This window comes from Apus apus, chromosome 2, assembly GCF_020740795.1.
Source record: "Apus apus isolate bApuApu2 chromosome 2, bApuApu2.pri.cur, whole genome shotgun sequence".
Classification (NCBI taxonomy): domain Eukaryota; kingdom Metazoa; phylum Chordata; class Aves; order Apodiformes; family Apodidae; genus Apus; species Apus apus.
In genome coordinates, this window is record NC_067283.1 from 121,853,808 (window position 1) to 121,880,721 (window position 26,914).

The following is a 26,914-nucleotide window of genomic DNA, read 5'->3' on the forward strand; positions in this document are numbered from 1 at the left end:
ACAAGGGACCTAGAGAAGCAATGCTAGTGTCTTGTAAGCAAAAATACATTCTGAGGGAACGGAGCTTTTAAGGACAGCTTTTAAGGATTTAAACCTTTTATTAAGGCCAGGCTTTTTAGGCATACATGCTCAACTAAAAATTGTAGAAGAGATGGAGTCAGAGTTGGCTGTTGACAAATGTGCATGCTCATCTGTTAGTTATTACAAGTGGAACTGGTAGAATCCAACCTAGAACACAACAGTTTAATAATTTGAAATTTAAGGCCTTGTTTTCACTACATTGTGCACTTAGTAAAACTGGTATTTTTATTCTGAAACTTTCAGTCAACTATCTGCGTTTAGCCTATTGTGGAGAGAAGTATCACTGAAATGGTTCCGTTTTTGAGCCAATAGGTGGTTTGATTTCTGGAGATAATTTGCACTGACAACATATTTCTCTTATGAGAGCAGGTCCTCATCTCAGTCCCTTTTCTAAGGTATAGTCCTACAGGACCATATAAGTGCACTGGAGAAACTTCAGTTTTGGAAGGCACATTTTGCTTACAATAGGTACAATCACTTAATAAATAAATAGTGAAACAGTTGTGAAGTTAGCTACTGCTCCAGCATAGATCCAGCTTGTAACTTTATATGGAATAATTGATAATATACATTTTAATACTTACATGCTTCAGCCAGCAATTAATTTAATACTTTAAGTTCTTGCTGTGATGTTTTCAGTGTCCTTGTCTGGAAAGAAAGTGGGAGTAACAGAGTGCCAGTTAGCTGTGTGCATTTTACACATATGCAGAGTAGGAGGAAAAACATTAAGTTTATTTATCAGTGGTCCCGTAGTCTTTAATTCTTTAATGTCAGTCTACATTCTTTTCCTCCACCATCCTTCAAATGTCAGATGTTAATATGTTTACTACACACACACAATTGTTCTTAATAGAATGATTTTGTTGCCAAAGATTCTTCTCCTGATCTTGCAGTTTATATCCCAAATACACTAATAGACTTTCTCAATACAGAGTTAAATTAATATTGTGTAATTTCATGAGATAAAAGGGTAATTATATTAGAGCATAGAAATGTGAGCCAGACATGCTACTTTGAATAGAGGATCCAGATGTAGTTCAGTGAAAATAGAATTCTTAAAATAAAATTGAATGAACCATCTCTTTTCACTGATAGAGCAGGGGAGGAGGAAAGTTTGGCTTAGTTACTCACATTGCAAATGCTGTAGAGGGCTTTGTTAGACTTTGCATAGGCACTGTACTGGACATTATTTTCACTGTACACGGCTTCATTCTGGCAATGTCAGAGCCATGTTGTGATGGACATTGTTTCGCTTCCTGCTGCGTGAACTTTTGAAAGTAGAAAAGTTATTATTTTTGCTTATTTGTTTTTTCCTTCCGTTTCAAAAAGAGAAAGCTCTGTTTGTATGTTTAAATCCAAGTGGTGGCATTCTCTAATACATGAGATTACTTAACATCAGCCAATAAACTGAGATACTTTGTCCAGTCACTTGCTGCTCATAATTAGAGATGGAAGCTTCCTTTTGAGGCAGTAATGAGCTTTGTAGTTACAAAAATATTCTGAATATCAGATAGTTTTAAAATTAATTGGTATTTATGTGGCTGTGCAGTTTCCTGGAATGATGTATTGATCTGAGTCAAAATTACCCTGGCAAAAAAAAGTAAAGACCGGTTTAAACCTGGATCAACTCCCTTTTCTTAGTGTGTGCCACATAAATATCTATTCCAACACAAAGTGTAGGTACTCTTTTGGGAGTGACACACAAAATAACTTGGAGTTCCTTATTTTAGTGGTAATGCAGTGTCTTCCCAGTTTCTTGAGTGTTTGAAACTGTGGCCTTGCAAATGTAGAGCTGATTCTGGAGAAAAGGAAAAATATACAGTAAGCTAAATGTTTTGATAATTTTTTAAGGTTTCCAAGTTAGACCAGTAGCTGATATTCCATCCATCCTCTTGAATAGAACAAGCCAAGTCACATCCATATCATAGAAAACAACCCCTCCAAAAAAACGCAAATGATGATTTTCAGCTTACCTCACAGCATTCCCTGCTTATACATGTTATTCTACACAATACTGTAGTCATAAGCATCCTTGTCTGATTTCCTTGCTTCCCAGAGCTCAGGATGTGCCAGCTCTGTGGACCTGCTCCCTTAATTTCTGGAGGACTGTGCGTAAGTAGGGGCTGCAAAGACAGAGCAGTGCTTCTGTTCCTCATAGGGCAGAGCCTGCTCTGTTCATCATGGGCGTGCAAGGATGGAAAGGTGCTTTGCAGTCCTGGTTCCTTCCCTGGGCATTTCTAGAACAGTGAGGAACAATTTGGCCTTAAGCAATACTGTCCTGGTGGTAGTTTTGTGTTTTTTATTCTGTTTTCTGTAGTTCATGGTTTTAAAAACTTTGAATGTATGCTGATCTAGTGTAATACATTTTTTTTACCCAACAGTAGGAAATTAGTTTTAATTACAGAACTAGGAGGTGTCTTTTTTTCTGAGTTAAATGGTCTCAATTGATTAAAATTAATTTTGATAGTTATACTAGGCATTGTATCTGAAAATTTTACAGTCTGTATATGATGTATTGAGAAGCAATGAAACATGAAAGAGCTTAGTGGTTGTTTTAGATACTCACCTTAGCGTGAACTATCAGTTCAAGGCAATTGTAATAGTGCCCTGGTCTTTTCTGTCAGTATATATATCAAATACAGGTATAGAAGTTATTTTGCTCTTGCACATGACACTGGTGAAACCACTTAATCTATGAAGTCGAGTTTTTATTTCCATGTATCAAATGATGTATGAAAGTACTGAAGAGCGTGAAGGGGCATGAAAAACGATGCAGACAGAAGGTATCTTGCTATACAAAGTTGATGGTGCCTAACTAAATTTTTTAAGAGAATAAGGAATGATGGTTTAATCACTTGGTGTAGGAAAGCATGCATAGAAGAATTACTGAACACTGTCATGTGTGTTACTCTGATTAATGAAGACGTTACAGTAACCTCCTTTATCAGTTGATGACATGCAAATTTAGCTTCAAAATTAAAGCTTACATCTGCAGGCAAAACAGTAATTACTACAAGACTGTTATCCTAGGGTGGTGCTAGTGCCTAATGCTCTCCTGAGTCATCAAATGTATCAGGTTTTTTTCAGAAAGACTTACAGTAGTACCACTTCCAGGAGAAGTTTTGTATTGTATTGTGTGACTATTTTGACTGGACAGTTGAAATTGTGAGGTTGTTGTTGGAATCTTGTGAAACTCTGGAAATCCACATTAAGATCCTTTTTCATGAGTCTTTGGGGATATGGATAGTCAACACCTTCATAATGATTACAAGCCTCTTGCACTGAGGACCTTCAGCTGGCCATGTATAGAAGATGATGTTCTCTCTCCGTTTTGTCCCCAGAGCAACACTGCTCAAATGTATTGTAGAGGGTTTGTTTCTTTTTGACTGACCTGGAGAGAGACTGGCCTCTGCAAGAGTTAGAGAATAATGTGGAACAATAGTATGAATAGTTGCAAAAGAAGCTTTATTTGGCTATTTGCTTGTTCAGCTTTGCAAAAAGTGCTGAAAACTAGAACAGGTTTGAGTGCCTCATTTTTCAGGCTATTCCCTGCCTGTCAGTCTTTATTTTCTGCCCTGTGACTGGAGTTGTTTTGGTTTCTTCTGGACTACTTAAATATTGTGGGAAATGATGTCACTAGTGACATAAAGAAACTTAGAGTAGATAATCTAGTTGGGCTTTCTGCCCTTCCTGTCTCAAATCTACCTATTGCTGTGTAATGACCTGTTATTAGAATAAATTATGCTGACCCACTTCTCTCTTGCTATTTGCTTCAGAAAGTCACCCAACAGTACATGACTTTTTAAAAAATTTAGTTACAGATAAGCACCAATTCAAACCTGAACACATGCTGTACAGATTCCGATATGATGATGGAACATACTATCCCAGAAATGAGATGCAGGATGTGATCTCTAAGGTATGGAATAGAGTAGTTGCTATTATTAGGAAGAGCACAATAGAAATGGAGGTTCTGCTTGAAAAATAATGTAAAGTATTATGCTAGGATAAATAACATCTTTTCACACTTCCTTGTCTATATGTTTATGTGAAACTAATTTGGTTTTCTGTTTTTAAAGGTAGATATTGGCCTGTTGCTAAAAATTTTAAATACAAAATTAAAGTTTGTTAATTGTTAGTTACTTTTGTTATTTAATGGTTTCATATGTGGGATGCATTGCCTATGATTCTGAAGCTTGTGTTTCATTCTATTGTATTTTCTAGTCCATTTTAATAGATATGAAGCTATAAGTAGGAAATTGCTTTTAATTTTCTCTTAAATCTGAGTGTCTTTTAGTAGTGCCTTGACAAGGCAGTCAATCAGCAGTAGGTGTTTAAACACAGGCTATCCATCTACTCTACTGAACATAAAATGTTTGAACAAAGTTCTCTTTATACTCAGTAACGCTGACAACAGTCAAACATTTCATAAATTTGAGGCAGTAGGAAATGCCAGCATTTGGGTATTACATTACAGTACCATTCATGTTTTCTGCTGACATTTGTTAATGTAAGGTACATCTAGAAAAATCTTCAATACTGAACAACCAGGGGCAGCAAAATCAGGTGGAATTTAATTTGACAGAACTTCTGATTGTTATACATGGTTCATCTTGCATGTTGTAAACATAATCCTTTTTAGTCTGCTAAGGAATACTAATTTATTTTCTTTTTTTAAATGACATTTTCTGATGGTAGTTTCTGAAACTCTTCCAAGTGTTTTAATTTTTGTTTTTAATTGAAAGCGTTTTGGATCTTTGAATCTTTTTGTATTGCTTGATCAAATGTAATAGTTAGTTATAGTTTTAATTTGTTGGTAAAGTATTGATGCATATGATCAAATGCAGTGTATATGAATTTAATTACTCACTTTATGTGTAGAATAGCAACCAGTGATTGGGAAAACCTTACTGCATGGAAAGACTGCTTTTTCTTTCATGTTTTGTGTACTTTTCTTTCAAAGTACTCTACCTTCAGAACTTTTTAATGCTACCTTACAGGTAATCCTTTTTGCATGTGTCTCAGTGAAGCTTAGATGAGATTGGAAATGTGTTCTTTCTCATAATTTAGTAATCCATATTGTTTTGGGGAAATACGAAGTTTTGGAGCATGAAAATACACACAAATTTGAACATAAAGGCTTCCTTGCTGTGTCTGTTCCTCTTATGTTCTCTGTAGTGTGGACGTGTGGTTAACTATCCTTGTCTTCCTCTTTAACAGGGTGTACGACTGTACTGTCGCCTTCACAGTCTGTTTACCCCAGTAATTAGGTGAGTCCAATTGGCAAATCCTTAGAGGGTCATTTGGAAGAAGTACATAATCTGAAGATACTGTGTTTGAATGTAGGAACATAGCCCATCTTTTCGAGATTGGTCTCTTGGGAGCAGTCAAACAAGAATGAAGGGCTACCAAGACAAAAAGCATAACTGAGTCATTAAATGACTTCAAACTCCATTCAGTATCACCTTTTTTTTTTTTTAACAGACTTTTAGAGCCTTCTAGGTCCTGATGGATATGCTTATGTGCTAACTGTATAGGTTCACTCACACCTTTGCTAACACTCCGTTACCTCATTTGGAAAGTCCCAGCTGTAACAAAGCAACAGCCTTTATACCCCAGTATTGCCCAAGTAAGATATGGCCAGCCTCCTCCTTTCTATCTTCCCTGAAAGGTTTCACTTGCTTTTTGACTCCAGAGGTGACTTCTGAACCACTTCAAAATACTTGATTCATGCTTGCAGGAACTTGTTTGTAAAATACAAGTGCTTTTCTATTAGGCTCTTTTGAGTTTTTTTTTTATTTTTAAAAAGTTTTGTTTTGAACAGGGATAAAGATTATCATTTGAGGACCTACAAATCTGTGGTCATGGCTAACAAGCTCATAGACTGGTTGATTGCACAGGCAAGTATACACCTTTAGATTTATGTATGTTTTGCATTTAAATTTGAAAGGAAGTGATGTATTAAGCAGAATAACATGCAAACACTTTGTGTAAGGGTTATTAGAACAGCATGTGTACGTGTAATCCTCTTAAACTAGTAAAGTAAGAGAAATCAGCCATCAGCAGCCACGCTGTTCATCCCTTTTATGCTTATCTTCTTTATTTGCAATTGAACTTTAAATGTTTAAATGAGACAGCTTTGTGATTCAGGATGTAACATTGTTCGTGACCTAAAATAAAATGGATTGGTTCTGAAGAACTCTAAATGACTAGATGGATAAAAGTCAGTATGAATTAGCTGTCATCCATTTTGTTTTGTATTAAGTGAACTAGGAACGAGAACAAGGTATTCTTTTCACTCAGTCAACAGACACCATTTTTTAAAAAATAAAATTTTAAAACTTGAACACTTTCAGATTCTAATATGTTCAATTTTTATGGAGAATGCAATTTTTAGTAAAATGTTTATTTATTTGTAACTATAAAGAGGTATACCAGTAAAGGTCCCCCCCAACCCTGACTGATCTATGAACATGTATATACTGTTTTATATGTATCCTATAAATATATATATAAAGGTGGTGATGGTAAATATCATCTACAACCACTCCCAACCCTGTGTGGTTATATCGTTGTGCATAGAATCCAATTTGTTGTTACATTAAAATCTGTTTTTTAAACAAATGCATTGGTTCAACAGGGGGATTGCAGGACGAGGGAGGAAGCTATGATATTTGGTGTAGCTCTTTGTGATAATGGGTTTATGCACCATGGTAAGTAAATACACTCTGTACAAGCTGTGCTTGCCTTTTGTTTAATGCTGTCTACATAGCTGGAAGGAATGCAGGGGCTGGTAAAGATATTAGGGAAGGGACAGGAAGTTGTATATTGTATCGCCGAAGACACCTATGCTACAATCTTCAAGAAAAAAATAGCTATTGTATACTCTGAAAATTATTTTCAGGCAATTTTATAGCACGTACTGAGGCATTAATCCTCTGAAGGATTTAAGTGGGGCAGTTTTATCAGCCACCTTGAAAGACATTTCTTAAGCAGGTAATACACGTTTGCACAGATGAGACAATAAAAATTAAGGAAAAGGAAAGAAAGAGGCTTTTTTTTCGAATGAATAAAATATGGAGGAGCATGACTAAAAAGGTGATGTGGTGATAACAGGAGAAGGCAGATAGTAGAAAAATGAGAAAATCATAAGGACAGCATTGAACAAAGAAAAAGGGAGAGGAGAGCAGAGAAATGTGCAGTACCAAAAATGAGGTCAGCAAGGTTACATTTAATACAATCAGAGGGAAGATTCCAGTGAAAGGATTGAAGCAGTAGGTCATTTACTGAAATGAAAAGAGGAAGAAATTATTTTCTCATCAGCTTGTTTAGACCGAGAAGAATTAACTTCCTCTCTGGCACTGCTCATTTTTTCCTGTGACTTTTAAACATAAAAACTGCGTCCACCTACGGTTATAGTTGCTTTCCCATCGCCACCAAAACCATTTCTTATTTTAAATCTGACACGTTTCACCACCTGGAGAGTGCCAGAACTTGGTAGTGAGCATCTCAAGCACTGCGCAGCAGAACTTTTCTAAGTCATGTTTTTAGATTGTTTTAGGAAAAAAGCCTTGTGCTTGACATTTTCACTTAAACCATTTCAGACTAATGTGACTTCAGCAGCTTGATAGAGTTCAGATGCTGTAGCTGAAAGTGAACTTAGTGATACCTGTTTGTAATGGATCCAAATAAATATCCTTGTTTATGTTAAAAATTAAGATTTTCCTAGAGTCACACATAAAAGTAGTTTGCTGGCATTTAATACATGTATGCATGTTCATTATTCTATGGTTAATTAAACACATGATATTCAAAAGCTCAGAGGAAAAAAAGGATTAATATTTGTGGTTTTGTATCGTACAGTGTTAGAGAAAAGTGAATTTAAAGATGAACCACTGCTGTTCCGTTTTTATGCGGATGAAGAAATGGAAGGGTCAAATATGAAGCACAGACTCATGAAACATGATCTGAAAGTAGTGGAAAATGTTATAGCAAAGTCATTACTGGTGAGTGAAACCCAATGTTTGTATGCTTTGATGAGCAAAACAGTTTATTGTGGTGACAATAATTAGCACTGAGTAATGTTATTCATGAAGATACTTCAGCTCTTCTTAATGCCTTTCTGAACAGTATTTTGAACAATTTTATTTTTCAGATTAAATCTAATGAAGGCACCTATGGTTTTGGTTTAGAAGATAAAAATAAAGTGCCAATTATTAAAGTGGTGGAGAAAGGATCAAATGCTGAGGTATCAAGTATTAAAAATTATCCTCCCTGTTTTATTCACTTGATCACTGGTGTATGTTTTTTACATCAGTTGGGAAATACAGTAGTAGAAGGCAACAATAAAAATTTGCAAGGGAAGCTGTGGTTTTTAATCCTCCCCTCCTCACCTCTCTCCCCCTCCTCCCTGCTTTTTTTTTTAAATATTGCTTTGACCATTCTCAGCACTCATTTTCTGCTCAGGTAAATTGTTTCATTGAGTAGTGATATAAAAGTTACAGTTTTATTCTTATACATTTTATAATATTCCAGTGATGGCGTTAATCATGAGTGGAATAAGCATTTTTTTGTAGAATATGAAATTATTATAAAGCTAAGGATGTATCAAGCTTTGGATAAGTCTAGAATTTGAGAATCTGAACGAATAAATTACAGTAATTCTGGTTGATTAGTTTGTTAGTATTGCTTTAGATGGTCATTGGGTAAATAAATAGGCTACTGAATTCTATGGGAGTCTGTATACGTATAAAGGAAGAGGTTTTCTGTGAGAGAAAAAACTTAGACCTAGATTTCAAGGCTTTCTAAATCTTAGGGTAGAATAGAAATTTAAGATAAGAATAGGTACAGCAAATCAATAATATAATGCAGCCACAGGTATGGATCCAGGGTGATTTTTTAGCAATCAGGTTCTGCTGTGATCTCAGATGGCTCTAAGGTTTAGCCCGTGCTCTGGGCTACTCTATGTACTCCTGCCATCCAATGGTTATGGTTCTTTCTTGTTTAAAAACATGGCAAACATTTAAGGATATTGTTTTGCTTTGGAATGTCATAAATATTAATGTACAAAAATATTAATCAGGTCTTTCTGTATGAAAAGAAGCTTTGGTTCCTTTGGAGAATGATGGATGGACAAATTAGCTGAAGTAATAAAAAAAATAAACTGGCTCAGTGAAAGTTGTCATGTTAATTATTACAAATATTAACTGATACTGTAATACTATAATAAAATCTTGATTAAGTCTCTTATTTAGGCCTCTTCAGAATGAGTGTTTACTGTACCCCTCTGACCCTTGGTGTGTCAATTTAACCAGTTCTAGAGCATTTGTGTTGTAAGTCTTTTGGGGTTGGTATGTGATGGAGGCATAAAGAACATCAAGGAAACGTACATGCCACTACTCCTGTTGGGGTTGCATGCCAGCAGAAGAAAACATTGTGCTAGTGATTATAAAAGGCAAACATAATAGACCACTGTTACTGTTTTCTAGATGTCAGGCTTGGAAGTTGGGAAGAAAATCTTTGCCATTAACGGTGACCTGGTTTTTCTGCGGCCCTTCAGTGAAGTGGATTGCTTCCTGAAAGCATGTTTAAACAGCAGAAAGCCCCTGCGGGTACTTGTGAGCACTAAACCACGGGAGTAAGTTGTCATTGCTTTGGGGGAATTTTTATAAACTGCAGTTGAAGTGAATTTTGAAAGAATGGTGGAACTTCAGACAGCACTCCTATAAAGTTATTTCGGATGCGGTATCTCATCTGACTTTGTTAAGTCAAGCAATTTGTTCTGCTTTGAATTTGTTTTATTACATTTGTCAGTCGGCAAAAGTGAAACAAAACTGCTTTAGCTCTTCAGCTCTGCCATTTTAATTATATGCAAAAACTCCAAGTGTAAATGAAGTTTCCTTGATTATAAGGGCAGTTTTGATCACCTATTTCTCACTGTGTTTAATAAACAGCTTCCTCTGTCTGGGGACTAGTGGTTGGTTTGGCAGAAGTTGGGCTCTGATTTAATGGGCCCCTTCAGTGTGTGTGCTGGTTGTGTAATCAGCAGGAGCAAGTGAACAGCTCCCCATCTTTATGCAACAAATGCATTTCAGTACACAGTTTTGACCATTCCTACCTGAATGCAGTTTTTGTTATGTAAAAGAAATACGAAGTGAGACCTAATGGCTGAGTGCAGTATATATGCAAGTGAGCACAGGCCTTTTAACGAAGTTAATGCAGTTGTTACTAGTCTATATGTAGTAAAGAAAGAGGAGAGTAAGAATACAGTGGTCAGGGGGGATTTTGATCAAATTTTGCAGGATAAGGAGGAACTATCCTGCGTTACCAGGTAGCACACACAGAGTGCCTTGGAAATGTCCCTTGCTCTGCAAAATGAAGATGTATTTCTCCTGCCAATAAGGAAAGGCATCTGGAGAAGTACTGTGGCACCCAGAAGATGGGAAAAGAGCAAAGAAAAAAAGAGCATTAGGATGGTTGTCTGGACTGCTACTCAAAAAACCCAACCACCACAAACCCAAAAAACACAAAACCAAAACCCAAACCACCCCAAACAAGTAGGTAATAGCGTTGTACCAAGCATAAAAGCCGTATGTTGGCCCTATTTTAATATAGGTCTTGGTTTAATTTCTGACACAACTTACCAGTGAAAGAGTTGATGCATTTCATGGTTGACAGAGGTGATCTAGTGAATGAGGAGTTCAGAGGAATTGAAGAATTTGTTTCTCCATGCTGCCTGCTTTTTGTCAGGAGCTGCTGCTAGCATAGTGGTGTTGGCACAAGAGACACTTTTCTCCTAAATTCTTAGCCTGAACTGCTAGTGATGGTCTTTCATAGCTCATTAGTATGTTCATAAAGCATTTTCAGAATTAATCCATATAGATTGTATCAACCTTAGTTAATATGTAAATATACTTAATGATGCTATACTTAAATGTTTCAAATGAAAATCTATTAATCTCAAGAATATTCCAATATTAAAAAAATACCTGTATATACACATCAGTGAGTCTTGGATCTCCTCCTCTGCTGATATTGTCTCTGAATGCCAAACATTACAAATACCACAAAAAATAAAAGTACAAGAAAATTATGCAATTGTATTATTAAAAGTTACCTGTAAATCAAGTTTATTACAGTCCAAATGTATTTAAAAATTACTTTTCAGCCTCAATTTGAATTTGTCTGCTTTTATACTGGCAAATGGTGCTCAGGGCAAAGATCCCTTAAATAATGACAGAGTTGACTCAAAGTCAAGGCTACAAAGTTGAATCAGTGCACTGTTATGCATGACCTCACTAGGTCTGATAAGGGCTAATGCAGCTGTCTTGCTTTTTCTGGAAGCTGAGCTACTATCATGTGGATATGCTATCTTACTTGGGGCGAGCTCAGTCTTCATTTTAAGGAGTAGATGTGAATTTTGATTCTCAGAACTGTGTTTTTGTAGATTATGTTTGTCAGCAGGTTTATTGCGGTTGCCCTTAGACCAAGTGGGAGTGTAGCACAACGTGCTTAGAAGTTATAAGACCAGCAGCAGGAGATTCTTGCTTTACAAAGCTCAGAACTTTACATAGCAGCTCAGAAAAACTGCAACAAAATATTTTTTTCAATAACACCAACTAGGCACTTAGAGATTAACAAATTTAATAGGGATTAGTCTCTACTGTCTACTGCAGCTCATCTGAAATGGCCTGCCATCATCTGTGGTCCCCAGGCTCTGTCCTCTTGGCTGAGAGACTGTTTGCCTTCACAGGGCTTTCAGTGTTGCTGTGCTGTGGCAGTTTACTTAAATCACAGCCCCTTTGGGAGGCACTTTAAAGCTATGCTAGTGCTTTTGGTTGTAATCAGCATATTGAATTTCCTTGCAATATAGCATTACCTTCCTCTGAGTGGTTTTGCTTTCTCAGCTTGCTCTTACTTCTGGTGTCGGTGGTGCAAAGTATCTGGAATATGAATGGTGCTGAGTCTGAAACCGTGAATTGAATGAAAGCTTGGAATTTTACACCCTTGTAACCTACTTACCTTGAATAACAAAATGCTACCTTTTGCTACATTCATCTTGAATTTTTGCTTGTATCAGGACAGTGAAGATTCCTGACTCTGCAGATGGACTTGGCTTCCAAATCCGGGGCTTTGGCCCATCAGTTGTCCATGCTGTTGGGAGAGGTAAGCCTTAAGAGCTGTCAGCCGCAGCAGTACATATACATTTAATATCTAAATGGCATGGCTGAACTGAGTCAAAATGAGGTCCAGTGATTCAGCTTAGATTTTTTGACCCCCAAACTGACAAACAATAAAACAATATTAAAGAAAACCAAATAAGATTATTTTGTGTTCTTACACCTCATACACATTGGGTATATATATATTTTTTTATGCTTGCATATGAATATAGGAAAATTAAGGTAAGGTTGTGCATGCTTTACAGATTAATCAATAGCGATGGATGCAAAATCACCTTCTCCAGTGAAATGTTGTTGGAAACCACTCACTTCCTGAGCCTTAATTTGTTAGGTGGCCATGTGGTTCTGCAATGTTCTGAAAAGATTTTATAGAGAACTCACTTTTTACAAATCTTTTCAAGCAGGCTAGTATATAGTCTGTCTTAAAAATTGCTGATGCTTCCTCTAAATAATATTTTGTCCGTTTTGTGGTGTGATTGTCAAATGCATGCCATCCCTCACACAGTATGTTCTGGACTGGTGCACTGATGATAAAAGAAGTTGAAGCATTCTTTGTTGCTATTGCATGTTGTTAATGGTCAAGCCAACTAGCTCTGTGTTTTCAGCTATTGTGGGGCAGTTGTGTCCTTTTTCCCACCTGTCGTAATTGAGGAATTTCAAGTGGACTGATCTGCAAAGCAGACAGATTTGAACAGAGCTTGATGACTTTTTTTTTGCAGGCTGTGGTGCCAGAATTTAGATTTTCAGGACTCTAATAAACTACAGACTGTTGAGCTGATGTGATAATTATTTCTGCATCTGGATATCAATTCAACTGCCTATCCTTATTCATTAAGGACATACTTTATTCCAGTTAGCCTCAACAGTATTTAAGTGCTTGCTTGTGTAGTTTGCTAAACCTGAAAGATTTTAAGGGTTTTTTGAAGTGAGTTTGGATTTTGGGATTTGGGTTTTTTTTAGATATCTAGTAAGACCTATATAAATGTTTATTTTAAAATCCTTTTTTTTGAGGAGCATTGCAATAACTGGTAAAAGTGTCCTTTCCAAAGACTTTCATTGATACTGTATTTAAAATACAGCTGTCATCTAACTTGATAGCAGAAGATAACATTAATTTGAGATCTCCTACTCCAGTATCTTTGGCTACTTTGACTAAAGCTGTAACAATTTAGTTGGTAAAAAGATAAAAATAAAAACAAGATCCTTGGAAATGTCTTTGAATTTGGATATTTCACTTAACGTTTAACAAGAAGCTCTAGTATGCTCTGATACTTCTTTATGAATTGTCAGAAAGCTTCTGTTTTGTATGATAGACACCTGAAGCAGTCAGGAAGCTCGTAAGATTGGGGCCTGTAAAATAAATAAAAAATAGAATAATAGAATAGTTTTGATTGAAAAGCACCTCTAAGATCATAAAGTCCAACTGTAAAAGTGGTCTAAGATATAATTAGTGAGTTTCAAGCTAGAGCCTTTTTATCCTTAGAAAATCCTTTGCTTTAAGACAAATATTCCACATTTTTCATATTGCTAATCAACATCTCTTTTATAAAACAGCCTTTAGAAAATAGTCTGGTCTCTTTTTATGGAATAATTTGCTAGGGAAATGCATTTTCTTGTAGTCCAGCTGACTGCAGAAGCATCCTGTGGTCAGGGGAAGTATGTAGTACTCTGATTTAAAAAATCAGCCTTTTAGACTGTTTAGATGTTTAGGGAAAGAAATCTGTTAACTGTGTGGAGTATTTTAATAGGAACTGTGGCAGCTGCAGCCGGTCTCCACCCTGGCCAGTGCATAATCAAAGTGAATGGAATTAATGTCAGCAAGGAGACTCATGCAAGTGTTATTGCTCATGTCACAGCATGCAGGAAGTACAGGCGGCCAATGCAGGTATGTCTCACTTGAAACTCTTGCAGATTTTCTTCTAAATGTTATTTTTTGGGTTGAAGTAAGCAGTGTGGTGCAGTTGTGTTTGAGTGGGGTTAATGGAAAGGCAAAGTGAATAAAGGTGAAGGGGAGCCAGTTGAATTATAAAAGCTGAAGATTGCTCAATATATTGCTGGTGTTCAAAGTCTGTTTAATTTCTCCATTGAAATAAATCTAAACTTAATAGCTATTTTTTTTTTTTAAGGTGGTATTTTTAAAGGACTATTTCAAGTTTTCATTTCTATGCAGAAAGCATTGCGAGGTATATTCTCATCATGATGGAGAGGGATTTACACAGCTCACTGCCTGCTCAACAGCAGGAGAGTGCAATGCAAAAAGCTGATCTTCCAGAATTTTGTAGCACTTCAATGCAAAGAGAGCAGACTTCACATATTCCATCTATAAAAGTCTCTGTGTTCCAATCGCATTTGAATTTTGGGAATAAACATACATTCAAAGACTCACTATTTGCATTTTTTTAAATATAAGCATGCAGTTTTCATTGTCTTTTCACATTCATTTAGGAGAGAATCTCAGGCTTCCAAGACTTAAATTTAAGGAAGCAGACCAAAACCAGCTGGATTCTATAATGTAATTTTTCCAAGTCCATGCATATTTTTCATCAACTGTGAACGAATAGAACTAATTAACTTCAGAAACTCTTCCAGTGCATGTTAATTGAGAAGTAAAATCCAATTAAAATCAAGAGTGAAATCCTTCTCCCACAGCTGCTGCATAGATAAGAGATAAGAATTGTAAGTAAGAGTTAGTTAGAACTATGCAATGCAAATACAGTCTTCGTGAAAACGTTTGTCTGAATGTTTGTATTTAAACTCTAATGCAGAGCTAAAGTTGTTCCATAGCCTGTCAAGATCAAGTTCACCTGTTCTTTAAAGGAAGATGTGCTCTAGTAAAGAGAGGGTGCTTTGTGCACTGGCTAGAGTAAAAAATGAGTTGAATTCTCTAAAGCAGGTGTTTTCTCTCTGTGTATTACCATAGAGTTCCTATGGAGATTAGTGACATCCAAAGATAATTTATTTTTGTTGGCTGGCATGAGTGCCTTGACATACAAAATTACTCTTTTTTTTTTTTTTTTTTCAATCCACTTGCATAGTACGTTGGACTACATAACTGTTGTTCCTATATAGAATATTTATTTCCATCCTAAAAAGTAGCTGATCATAATTCAGCAAATCACAAATAACTCAAATCCCCCAGACTGACAAGAAAACCTTCATTTAGGATGCAGTGCTATCAAATGCTATGGGAGAACTGTCTACACTGAAATAAATACCAGTATTCCCACTGGTGTTAAGACAGCTAAAATTTCATTTCCTATTCAGAAATTTGGGATTTTAATTATTTGGAAGGTGTCTATGGATATGGTTTTCTCCTATTTTGTAAGTACAGTAGCCTATAATTTAATTAACACAAATACTGCAGTCTCTCCTGTCATTGGCAATTGCATAATTGAAAGGGGATCTTTTTATCTTGCCTCTATATTCCACTCCTCAGGTTGAGGAGTCTTCCTGCTCGCCTGCCACTTGGTTTCATTTCAGATTCTTGCAGTGTGAATAAACATGTAACTTCTATTCAACAGTGTTTATATTTTTTCTGTTTTGTCTGGATAAAGAAAATGGAGAGCAGATTTTACTTCCTGGAATTACAATTTCTTTGCAGTGATACTAATCATGATGTGGCAGATTAGTCCTTTGTTTGTGCTTCTATAATTCTTTTGGAGAATACTGCTCCAAATCCTGTTACATTGCATCTTGTGTTAACTTTTGAAAGAGGGACTTCCAGTTTAACTAGTTAGTCCTAAGATAAATAGTGAAGGAACCCTTTGCCATAATGTGCATCTCCTATTAGAGACTGGCATGACAATCTTAATGCTGCCAAACAAACCTGTAAGACTCCATAACTAAGCAGCAAGCTTTTAGGTGTAGCTGCAAAGAAGTGTGGGTTTCAGAAGTGTTTCTATTGATCAGCTTGTGCACAGCTGTCTTCCAACAATCAACACATTGCTCTGAAAGTTTAGCTTCCTTATTAAAACATTTCAGTGCCATTGAGGGAGAAGCAAGGCATGGATGAATCTAAGAAACCTAGGGAGAAATATTACTGTAATAATAGAAAAAGTTAGTTATCTGTGATGGATTCGATAAAGGTAGCAACTTAATATTGTATATTATCAAAGCATAATTGGTTGTAAGTCACATTTTGTGTGAAAATGGTAACATTCAGATTAAACTTTTGCTATCCTTACTTAACTTTGAATTTTTCCACAAACTTCTTTTTAAAGTTGATAAATTCAGATAAGTCATAATCGTGTCATTTATTCTCCTGTAGCTGTTGGAGAGGAAGTGATTAACTGACTGTCAAGCTTCTTTTGAAGTGTAAGGGGAGGAGGAGAATATTCTGGAGAGACTATACTTGATAGGCTTTCCACAAGGATGTGATGGGCTTGTGGCTGAGTGAGGGGCAAGAGGAAGATGTAAGACATGCCATAGCTTCTTCATAGGTTATATGACCAAGCCACTGTTCTTGTGCTCATGTGTCACTTGGTCACATAAGATGCTGGACTTTTGGGGGTGATTCTGTCCTGTTCTGGGGTTTTGACAATCTGGAGAAAAAAATAAAGAATACCTAGTAAAATAACTGTAGTAAAGGCAAATATAAGTAAAGAAGTATTACTCATGCCAGTGACACATGGGTGACAGATTAACTGGACATACTGTATCTTTGGTTGTTATTTCCTAATATTTGCCAGCAGATTTGTGAACGCACAGTGGACTTAGGAAGGCAAAAATCTGTTCCCTTTATTTTTTCATTATTTCTTGTCTCAACTATTTTTCAATCTGCAGTTTCATTTGAATTGTCTTAAGTTATATTTGGCAGAGATATGAAACTGATGGATGGCATGCTGTCACAGATTTCATACTGTCTCATGACAGTATACTCTGAAATAAATAAGTTGAGAAGGTGCTTCAGATAGTTTTAGACAAAGCCAAAATTCTCTGTAATTTTCAAAATACTATTTTCAACTGGGAGCTCAGAAGGCAATAAAGCTGAATAATATTCAGGGAATGAAAGCAACTATTTTGTGTTTGAGAGCAGTGAAATGAGTTGCTATCAATTGCACTCTGAAAGCTTTTCTTAGCTGTCTTTTTTTGTTTTTTAGCAAGATTCTATACAGTGGGTTTACAACAGCATTGAAAGTGCACAGGAAGATCTTCAGAAAACAAACACCAAGCCCTCTGGAGATGATGGAGGAGATGCCTTTGACTGCAAAGTGGAAGGTATGTGATGCTTGTCTTGATTTTGTTGTTGCTCAGAACGTTAAGTGTAGTAGCAGGGAAGATATAGGCAGTGGTTTTGTTTTCAGAAGTGAAATTGCAAGCAGAATGCAAAATGCACTTTACATAGGTTTTAATTTTTTATGTCTTCTGAAGACATAGCAGTTTTCTGGAGATTATTTTTCATTTTGAGAAAAAGCTTCTGTGAACACTTTAGAGGAAATCTGTTCAATTTTCATTCCTAGGGTACATAATCCTAGGAATTACTTGATTTATTTTCACCACTAATAATCATTTAAGGCTAAATTAGATACATTAGTCACTCCTGCATGAGAAATAATAAATCAGCTATCCTTCAGATTATTTTCAGGCAATTAACATTTAGAGAAAGCTGCATTCATATGCATCATGGTAGTTAAAGAGACAGTTAACGTGAACTGTATTTATGTTCTCTTGGTAAATACTGATATTGCGGTTTCATTTCTAAATGTTGACACTTTTCATGTTCATTTTCTTCTAGTTCATTTAGAAATCCTCAGTTTTCCATTTTTTGTTGCTTTTTTGTGTCTCTGGATTATAAATTAGATTGAATTAGTCCCCTTCAACAACTGTTTATAAAGAGAGATTGCTGTGACTTGTCTGTTTATGACTCTTCAGCAATCTAGTATTTTAGCGTCCGTAAACCTACTGGTGTTCAGATTTTTAGATCATTCATCTCATAGCTGGATTTTTTGATGAACGCTTTGTAAATAGAATTATCAGAATAGACCTGTTCCTAGAATGTTTTCCTATGTCCTTTTTAGTTTGTTTAATGACCAGTCCTTCTTTATTGATTTGAATTATTTTCTTTATTCTAGAAGTAATTGACAAATTTAACACTATGGCAATAATTGATGGGAAGAAGGACCACGTTAGTCTCACTGTAGACAATGTTCATCTGGAGTATGGAGTGGTCTATGAGTATGACAGTACAGCTGGAATAAAATGCCATGTGTTAGAAAAAATGATTGAACCAAAGGGATTTTTCAGCTTGACTGCAAAGGTATGAAGCAATTTTTGTAGGTATTAAATCTTACTACGCTTAATACCAATGAGCAATGTCTGCCTTTTGCTTATTCTTAGGATTTATGTTATTCTTAAGATTCTATGTATCTCATTTAATACTTTATCCCTTTATCCCTCTGACATTTTTGAGGATGTTTGTGCACTTAGGAAGCAAACTTTATACAGTAAGCCTTTAAACTGGAAAACTGTCAAAGAACTTGCAAGTCTTCCATTCCTTCTGCTCCCTGCCTTTTTTCTTAATTATCAAATAAAACTTGAAAGAAAGTCAAAGACTCACTGAAACATCAAAATTTGGTGAAACTAGGCTGTAGTTTCCAAAAATTGTTTGAATTCATCAGAACTGCATGTGCAACTTTAAAAATTGGTTTCAGTAAAAGGAGTAGCACAGCATCTATCTTTTCTGTGTCTGATAGTAAAAGAAAGCTGTGCATATACAGGCACACACATTGGCAAAGTCACAGAAGAGGACAGTAAACAAGTGAAACTTTACGGTTTACTTTGGAAGTTCGATTTTGTGAACATTTCCTACTGGTGAAATCTGTTATTACTATGAATGGGATGTGAAATTTTTCATATGTACCTGGTACTGTCTTATCAGATTCACAAATGTCATACAAAAGAGCTGTAATACAGCTCTTTTCTTAAAGTGGTTTGTTTTTATCTTTTCACACACATATGCATTTTAGCAAAGTAAACTTAATAAAAGTATGAAGGTCAAACTTTTGGGGAGTGTATTGATATCTGTAAATTTCTTCTGTTGATGTTTCCATCAGAAGTGTAAACTGAAGTGCTAATTTTTGACTGAAATGACTGAGTCATGGGCACTTGCTCCTTTTCCCTGACTTCACTTTGATGCAAGTCAGGTTAACAGACAGGGGTGTAACTTCTTGCAGCAACATAATGAGACCTGCTAGAGCTGGTCTAGTCAATGCTTGAAGTCATTGGCCTGAAAGGTGTTAATTCTTGCTGTGATTGCAATTTTATATGAAATGTTTGATGTATTGTTTCCAAACTGCTTAAGAAATATTTCTCCATTGTTGTAGTTAAAAAGTACTTCTACCACACTGATCCTGGCCTTAAATAATGCAGTTTCATCACACTTAGTATTTAGGCTGGCTACTTAAATATAACTGTCTGCAAATGGTTTAAAATACTCTAATACATTAACTTTTCTGGGGTTTCAGTGGGGTCTTACATTTCTCTCCATGTTCTTCTTTCTTTGCTGTGTATTCATTGTTGTCTTGCATTTTTAAGCATCTCTATTCTGCATCATATGCAGTAGAGAAGTGAAGTAACTGTGGACTGCTTTCCTATATTGTGCAAATTTTTGTGTTAAGAAAGATTGAAAGTGTGACTGAAGTGACTGGGGTGTTTCAATACAGTAATTAAGTGCTGTAGCAGAAGAGTGAAAGGCTTCCCTTAATTCATTTTTTTCTAAACTCCTTGGTCAAGATAATAAACCATATATTGCCTCTGTGATGGTGGATATTATAATAGTGGACTTTTGCAGGTGAACTACAGATATGTGTGCTATTATGGATTCATGCTGCATGTGTTCTTTGTCCCGACTTCTTCGAGTATCTCTAAAATGTGACCCTTTTCTTATTTAGGTGCCTTAATCTAAATCTTGGGTGCTTGTGCTAGGAAGTTATTTTGGGTGTGTTTTTCAAACACATCTTTAGAGTTAAACCAAACCATTAATAGGCATCTTCCAATTTCCAGGCCTGAAGTGTAACTCTAGCTTCAAAAGAAGGGCTATATGTTCCTGTCATCTCTTCAACATACCTTTTTTCAGTTTTTTATCACCATAATTTGCTGGTACTGTTTCCATCACAGCAAGACTTCAGTCTTTACTGGGCAGTATAGCTTATTCTGTTCCTTATTCCTTGTTTATATGTGCAGAATATATAGGAGGCTAGCACTCAGTTTTCTTGTATGCTTTTTCAATGTCTCGGTGTTACTTATACTGCCACACCAAGGTTTTGTTAAAAGTAATGAATTAATTCATCAGCTTGGCATAATATGTGCTGTTCAAGTAAATACAGCAGATAATGTATTTCAGAGGAGCCGTGGTGATTGTATTAGTAGGAAATTAGTAGAAAATCCATTATAAAACAATGTCATGAGAAGAGAAGTAAAAGAGGCTTATTATGGGTATAACTTATGCAGGGTATAGATTTAAAGAAATGTCTTTGCTTCCCAGATTTCATTAGTTGTTATGCAGCATCATCTGTGATGGTGAAAGGCAACTGATTATCAGGCTTTTCAGCTTTAATTATGAGGGATGATAAGTGAGGGGTTAAGTAACAGGTTATCTTAGACATCTTATTTCATAAAGTACTGTTCTTGTTTTTATTATCTTAGATCCTAGAAGCATTGGCAAAAAGCGATGAACATTTTGTGCAGAGTTGCAACAGCCTCAATTCCTTAAATGAAGTGATCCCCACTGAGCTTCAAAGTAAATTCAGTGTCATTTGCAGTGAGAAAATTGAACATATCTACCGAAGAATCTCTAGCTATAAAAAGGTAGGACTGGCATTTCCTAAGCTGGGTGATATTTGTCTTTCAAGGGAAAAACAGAGGAATGTGGTAAAGTTTGAGTAACTCTTCAAAATGTCTGCTGCAATGACAAAAATATGGCTGAAAGTTTAGCTGTTTTGAGGTGTGAATGCCTAAACTGAGTAACTGCCTATATTGTTTTCAAACTGTGCTCTTTATTATTCCTGTTTTAGACACTGAGTAGATCGTATCCTTTCTTGTTTGCTGTGTTCAGTTATAGATACAATCAACTTGGTATTTGCTACAAAAGGCCCAGCATTCTTGTAAATGCCTTAAACCAATACTCTAGTGAATTTGCAGATATTAAGCAAAAATGAAAGAATAACAGAATTGATTTTTTCCATCTAATGCATCTTAATTTGAAATACCAAATTGTTACATTTTTATTCATCTTTTATGCCCTTCAAATTGGTGTGACTTTTTCTAGCATGTCTGTTAATAGCAATAGCTCTGTAAATTGTTAGATTAACTTGGGTTAATAAAACATTATAGCAAGGAAAAAAAGAGAAGGTACTGAATTTCTTACACTTGAGATCTAAATTAACGAGATGTACGTTAGTAAATAACCCAGAGTATAACCTCTACTCTATTTATTTATAGTTGTTGAGCTAAGTAGAGCATAAATGAATCAACTATTTGTCAGTTTGTTAATGCAAACTTTTTTGATCATCCTGGCTTTGGCTCCCATGCAACCTAATCTTCGGGAGTTTGGAACTAGTTTGAAGTAGGCCCAAAATGGCTATGTGGAACTGGCTCTGCCCTGTCTAATCTCAGTTGAGGATATGAGTTGTGACATTTGCAAATTGGTCTGTCCTGTGGGTTAATATGCAAAAAACTGAAAAGGAAAAACAAAAAAAGGAAGAAGAGGTTCACACACAGAGCACACAGGGCTCTGAAAGGTGCATAGAAAAGAATAGATGTTTTACTGTTTTTCAAAGAATATGGAGGGAGAACTGTAAGGAAAACCTATAGCTTCAGTAGGATGAAGGCCAAAAAGCAGCTTTCCGAAGACTTTTCAGGGTGCTCTCTCACTGGAGTCCTCAACTGAGGAGTTAAGTCACAAAAGGCAGCATCAAAAGGATTCTGATACTGCATCACCAAACATCTGATCTCTCTGTTGTTTGCCTGAGTCGTAAAGCTCTGTGTTTTCAAATTGATTAAAAATAATAAAAAAATTCTTTTAATATTAATAATAATGTATTTAGAGTTTGAGTAGCATGTAGGTGGTTTGTACCTTTCCTGTAGCCAGAGAATTTAAGCATGATGTACAGTCTCTTGACAGGAGGCCAAGAGAATAAATGAAATTTTCTTGTGTTCTGCTGGATATGAAATTAACAGCCTTGGGGAAGCACTCAGACTTTTCACAGTGCTTATGCTGTCTAGAAGTAAATATTGGTGATACAAACTGAACTTTCAAGCTCATCTGCTCAAAAATCAGTAGTTTCAGAGTTACAGCTTTTAATGACAATTAGTAATACAATGAATTTCAGGAATAGATACGTCCTTTTCTTGGCAAGGTAAAGGTAACCATAGTTACAGGAGACTTACAGAGTGCCTGCGCCCAGCTTGGCTCCTTGTTTCACTGTGAAAGTTTGAATTCTCTAAATAGAAACCCTCTAGTTTTCTGCAGTTCCTACTATTATTATTATCAGAACATTTTGCTCATAATAGACCTCAAGTCCAGTGCCATGAGTCCCAGATGTTTCTCAACACATCTCTGAAAAGAATTTTGGGCCTGACTTATGACCTGATTAAATCATAGCCAGGCATTTGGTCTCTCTGGAGCAGGATGTGTGGGAGATTGATATGTGAAATATGTACTGCTCACAGGAACATTTTCATCGTCCAGTGTCCTTAGTGCCCTTCTTAACTATTTGTACATTCTTCAGCCTTCAGACAATTCCATAATTGGATTTCTTGTAGCTTTCCAGATCTTATTCTGATATCAAGATTGAAATGTAATTAATCAGTCAAATGTTCATCAGGCTGATGCAATATAACACCAAAATAAACAGAAATTTAAATTCCAGCAGAAAAACCTCTTATTACTCAAAAGGGACATACCTTTGTTCAACTGAATTGTTAGTCAAAACTTGACTTATTTAATTTGTACTGACATTTATTAGGGAAGGAACTTTGCAAGTTAACTTTGAAAATATTCCTATGCATGAATACGCATATGCTGTGCTCCATAGCTGAGGTAGGTCTGTGCAATATTTTGACTGGAAAGATACTGTGATTAAAATACCACGGACTTGGAACTGATTACATCTTTTCCAGAAAAAAATCTCACTTAAAAACAAACTGCACTGGAAAGGGCACATTTTGACAAAAATCCTACTTGTGACTGACAAGTCTCATTTCCGATGGGAGTGCTTGATCTCATTACTTTTATGATTCTGAAGTAGGTGTATATCATAAGTGACATATTTAGAGCAGTTCAGTCTTAGCCATTTTGGGTTGAAGTCATCTTATCTTAAAAATCAAGTAACTCTAAGCTTGTTCAAGAGTGTGCACAAAATTTCAAGTGTTATAGTGAATGAGATGTGGCTAAGCACTGTATTAGAATTAGACTGTAAAACAGAGGGGAAAAAAAGGTTCATCATTGCTGAGCTAATATATGGGGTTGAGAAGAGGCAGTGGACTGGCAAAGTCTGTAAATACGGTGTTTGCAATTTTTATGCTCTAATGTTTACCAGCTTTGCAGAATCACTCAAAATCACAGAATGGTCGAAGTTGGAAGGGACCTCTGAGGTCTTGTCCAATCCCACTGCTCAAGCAGGGCCACTTAGAGGTAGTTGCTCAGGACTGTGTCTAGATAGCTTTTGAATATTTCCAAGGAGAGAGATACTACAACTTCTCTGGGCAAGCTGTGCCAGTGCTTGGTCACCCTTATGGTGAAAAAGTGTCTCCTGATGTGCAGAAGGAACCTCCTGGGCAGTTTGTGCCCATTGCCTCTGGTGCTGTTACTGGGCACCACTAGAAAGAACCTGGCTCTGTCCCCTTTCCACACTCCCTTCAAGTATTTATAAACATTGATGAGATCTCCCTGCACCTTTTCTTCTCCAGGTTGAACAATCGCAGCTTCTCAGCCTTTCCTTATAGGAGAGATGCCCTAGTCCCTTAAGCTGGATGTTCTCCAGAATGCCCATGTCTCTCTGGTACTGAGAGCACAGACCTGGACACAGCACCCCAGGTGTGGACTCACCAGTTCTGAGCAGAAAGGCAGGATTATCTCCCTCCACCTGCTGGCAATGCTACTCTAATGCAGCCCAGGAAACCACTAGGGAGGGCTTCATCCTTCTTGGATATGAAATTCATAATTCATAGCTTCCATTTCTGTCTTTATTAGAGCTTCAGACAAAAATCACAGAAATTTTTGCAGGACATGGACTTGAAAACATCTATGTCAGGAAGCATTTATACATGTCATGTGCAGTGCAGCACTGGATTGTAGAACATTTCCAGACTTTCACCCCACGAAGACACCTAATATTTTATTATGTTGCAAGGAAAATAAGTTCTATCAGCTTGTTACATGGCTATTTAAATTGGTAAATATAATTAACTTCAAAAGACAACCCATCAAAAATATAAAACATAAAACATTTTTTCTCTCCCTTGTGGAGAAAGGTGGAAGTTATGAAGTCAAGGCATCTGAAATCAAAGATGACTGAAATATTTTAAACTTTTGTTTTCTAGTCAGGTACATGAGTTTTGTCAGCCAAGTGCTGAAGCACCAAAAGCTATTAATTAAAATGTTGTTTTCTTCTCACTTCTAGTTTTCAAGAGTGTTAAAAAATAGAGCTTGGCCTACCTTCAAACAAGCTAAGTCAAAGATTTCACCACTTCACAGCAGTGATTTCTGTCCAACTAATTGCCATATCAATGTGATGGAAGTGTCTTACCCTAAAACTTCAACTTCCCTTGGTAGTGCCTTTGGTGTACAGTTAGACAGCAGAAAACATTCTTCCCATGAAAAGGAAAATAAAAACAATGATCAAGGTAAGTCAGTTGAACTTGAAATAATTACTTCCAATTCTTCTGATATAGAGTCTTAAAAGGTAATTTGTTTAGGTTTGTGTTCCAAATATTGAAATTAAGGATAAATCTTTATCAACCCCCCTATTTTTGATACTTATATTTATTTAAAGCATAATAAACTTGTCGCAATTTCACAGTATCTTTTTTCCCTACATAGATTTACTTTGATATGCAAAAAAATTTACAAAATTAAATAATTACATGAAGTTTTAAGCAGGAAATATTTCCATGTCTATTAGGTATTTTCCTAACTTCAAGATGCATGTCGAAAAAAAATGATGATGTAATCTCTTTGGATTATTCCCAGGTAAACTGAATCCAATGATTTATGTCCAACATACCATTACTACTATGGCTGCCCCTTCAGGACAGTCTGTTGGCCAGCAAGAGGGACATGGTCTAAGATACCTTTTAAAAGAAGAAGATTTAGAAACACAAGATGTCTATCAAAAATTGCTGTTCAAATTACAAGCTGCACTGAAAGAGGTGGAAACATGTGTCTGTCAAATAGATGAGTAAGTAAATATTACCATCTGGACTTGCCTTTAATTTTTCTGTTGAAGATACCAATAAATCCGGGTAACCTTTTTGTGTAGTGTATGATCAATGATTACTTCAGAAATAATTTAAATAAGACAAAGAATTAAAGTGTAGGTAAAAGTATATTTTGTTCTTTTTCCCACTATCCCTGATTTTTTCATACTGTAGTTTGAAGCTTTTATCTGGAATGTGGAAATGCTAATTATTTTTAGGTGGGAGAAATAGAAGGGCCGAATATTATCTACAATTTCAGTAGGAATGGAAACAAAGGGTAGAGGTATAAATATAGCTTTTATTGAACAGGTATTCCTGAATAGTCCTGAAGGTAAATTTGTAGGTAAAGCATTTTTCACCCATAGGAAGATTATTAATTTGTTAGAAATGTTTCAAAACCAAATTGGCCTTATTGAAGAGCTATGGATCTAGGGAGAGCCATTCCTGAGTGATTAGGACACTTGGCTTGAATGCAGGAGACCCAGAGTCTCGTCACAGTTTGTTCTAATTCAGGACAAGGATTTAAAACTTGCTTTTTCTCTTGTGTGGTAAGTGGATTGACTGGTAGGCTGTTTGCTGTCTTGAGATGAGGATGAAGAAGGATGATAGATAGGTCTTTCAGTTTTGAAAGATTTTGTATGTAATGCAAATGTCAGAAATGGCTCATTTTGAAAATAAAAATAACAGATTTTTTTTAGTTTAAATGCCAGTTTTTCATGAACTCCAGTTTGGACAAGTGGTGTATCATTGCTTCTTCTGTTATATTGCAGGCTGTACAGTTATCTGTCCTTTTGTAGTTATTTCAGAGTGGGAATTTTTTTGTACTGTTCCAGTAGTAGTGTAATCTAATAGTTACACAGTAATAAGTAATTGTAGTGTGTTCCATACTGCAATAAGAATGAAAGCAAGAGTGGCTTCAGATTTTTGGAAGAAAACATTTTCTGTGCCTTTTTTTAGTTCTGTTAATTATCATGCTGAACATGAAGTCAGTTAATTAAATTTAAGATCATTTCAGTGCTCTTAAGTGCACTTAAAAATGACTGTCTGTAGAGCCTGTGTTGTCACTCTTCCTTGAGGAGGTCAGAAAATTATATACGGATGTTGAGTCCATATTTCAGGAAGTTGCAGTTACCAGTCTGCCACGCCTTTGCTTTCCACTCCTTTGAGCCTGTGATGCAAAAGCACAGGGACTTTGGAGCCTTTCATACACGTGTATATACAGATAAATACACACA

General features: G+C 36.0%; 1 protein-coding gene across 4 annotated transcripts in view; it reads left to right on the plus strand.

Annotated features, from left to right (window-relative positions):
- PREX2 (phosphatidylinositol-3,4,5-trisphosphate dependent Rac exchange factor 2) overlaps positions 1 to 26,914 on the plus strand; it is a 187,660-nt gene that overhangs the window by 88,153 nt on the left and 72,593 nt on the right. For all 4 annotated transcript variants that reach the window (XR_007888532.1, XM_051609828.1, XM_051609827.1 and 1 more), the window contains 14 exons: positions 3,897 to 4,000; positions 5,302 to 5,351; positions 5,906 to 5,981; positions 6,722 to 6,794; positions 7,945 to 8,087; positions 8,237 to 8,329; positions 9,570 to 9,718; positions 12,161 to 12,246; positions 14,012 to 14,148; positions 17,363 to 17,480; positions 18,335 to 18,519; positions 20,907 to 21,068; positions 24,884 to 25,106; positions 25,453 to 25,660. Coding sequence is in view for 3 of the 4 variants with exons in the window: in XM_051609828.1 (XP_051465788.1) it covers positions 3,897 to 4,000; positions 5,302 to 5,351; positions 5,906 to 5,981; positions 6,722 to 6,794; positions 7,945 to 8,087; positions 8,237 to 8,329; positions 9,570 to 9,718; positions 12,161 to 12,246; positions 14,012 to 14,148; positions 17,363 to 17,480; positions 18,335 to 18,519; positions 20,907 to 21,068; positions 24,884 to 25,106; positions 25,453 to 25,660 (1,807 nt within the window). In the remaining variant the exon portion in view is untranslated. The remainder of the gene's footprint in view (positions 1 to 3,896; positions 4,001 to 5,301; positions 5,352 to 5,905; positions 5,982 to 6,721; positions 6,795 to 7,944; positions 8,088 to 8,236; positions 8,330 to 9,569; positions 9,719 to 12,160; positions 12,247 to 14,011; positions 14,149 to 17,362; positions 17,481 to 18,334; positions 18,520 to 20,906; positions 21,069 to 24,883; positions 25,107 to 25,452; positions 25,661 to 26,914) is intronic.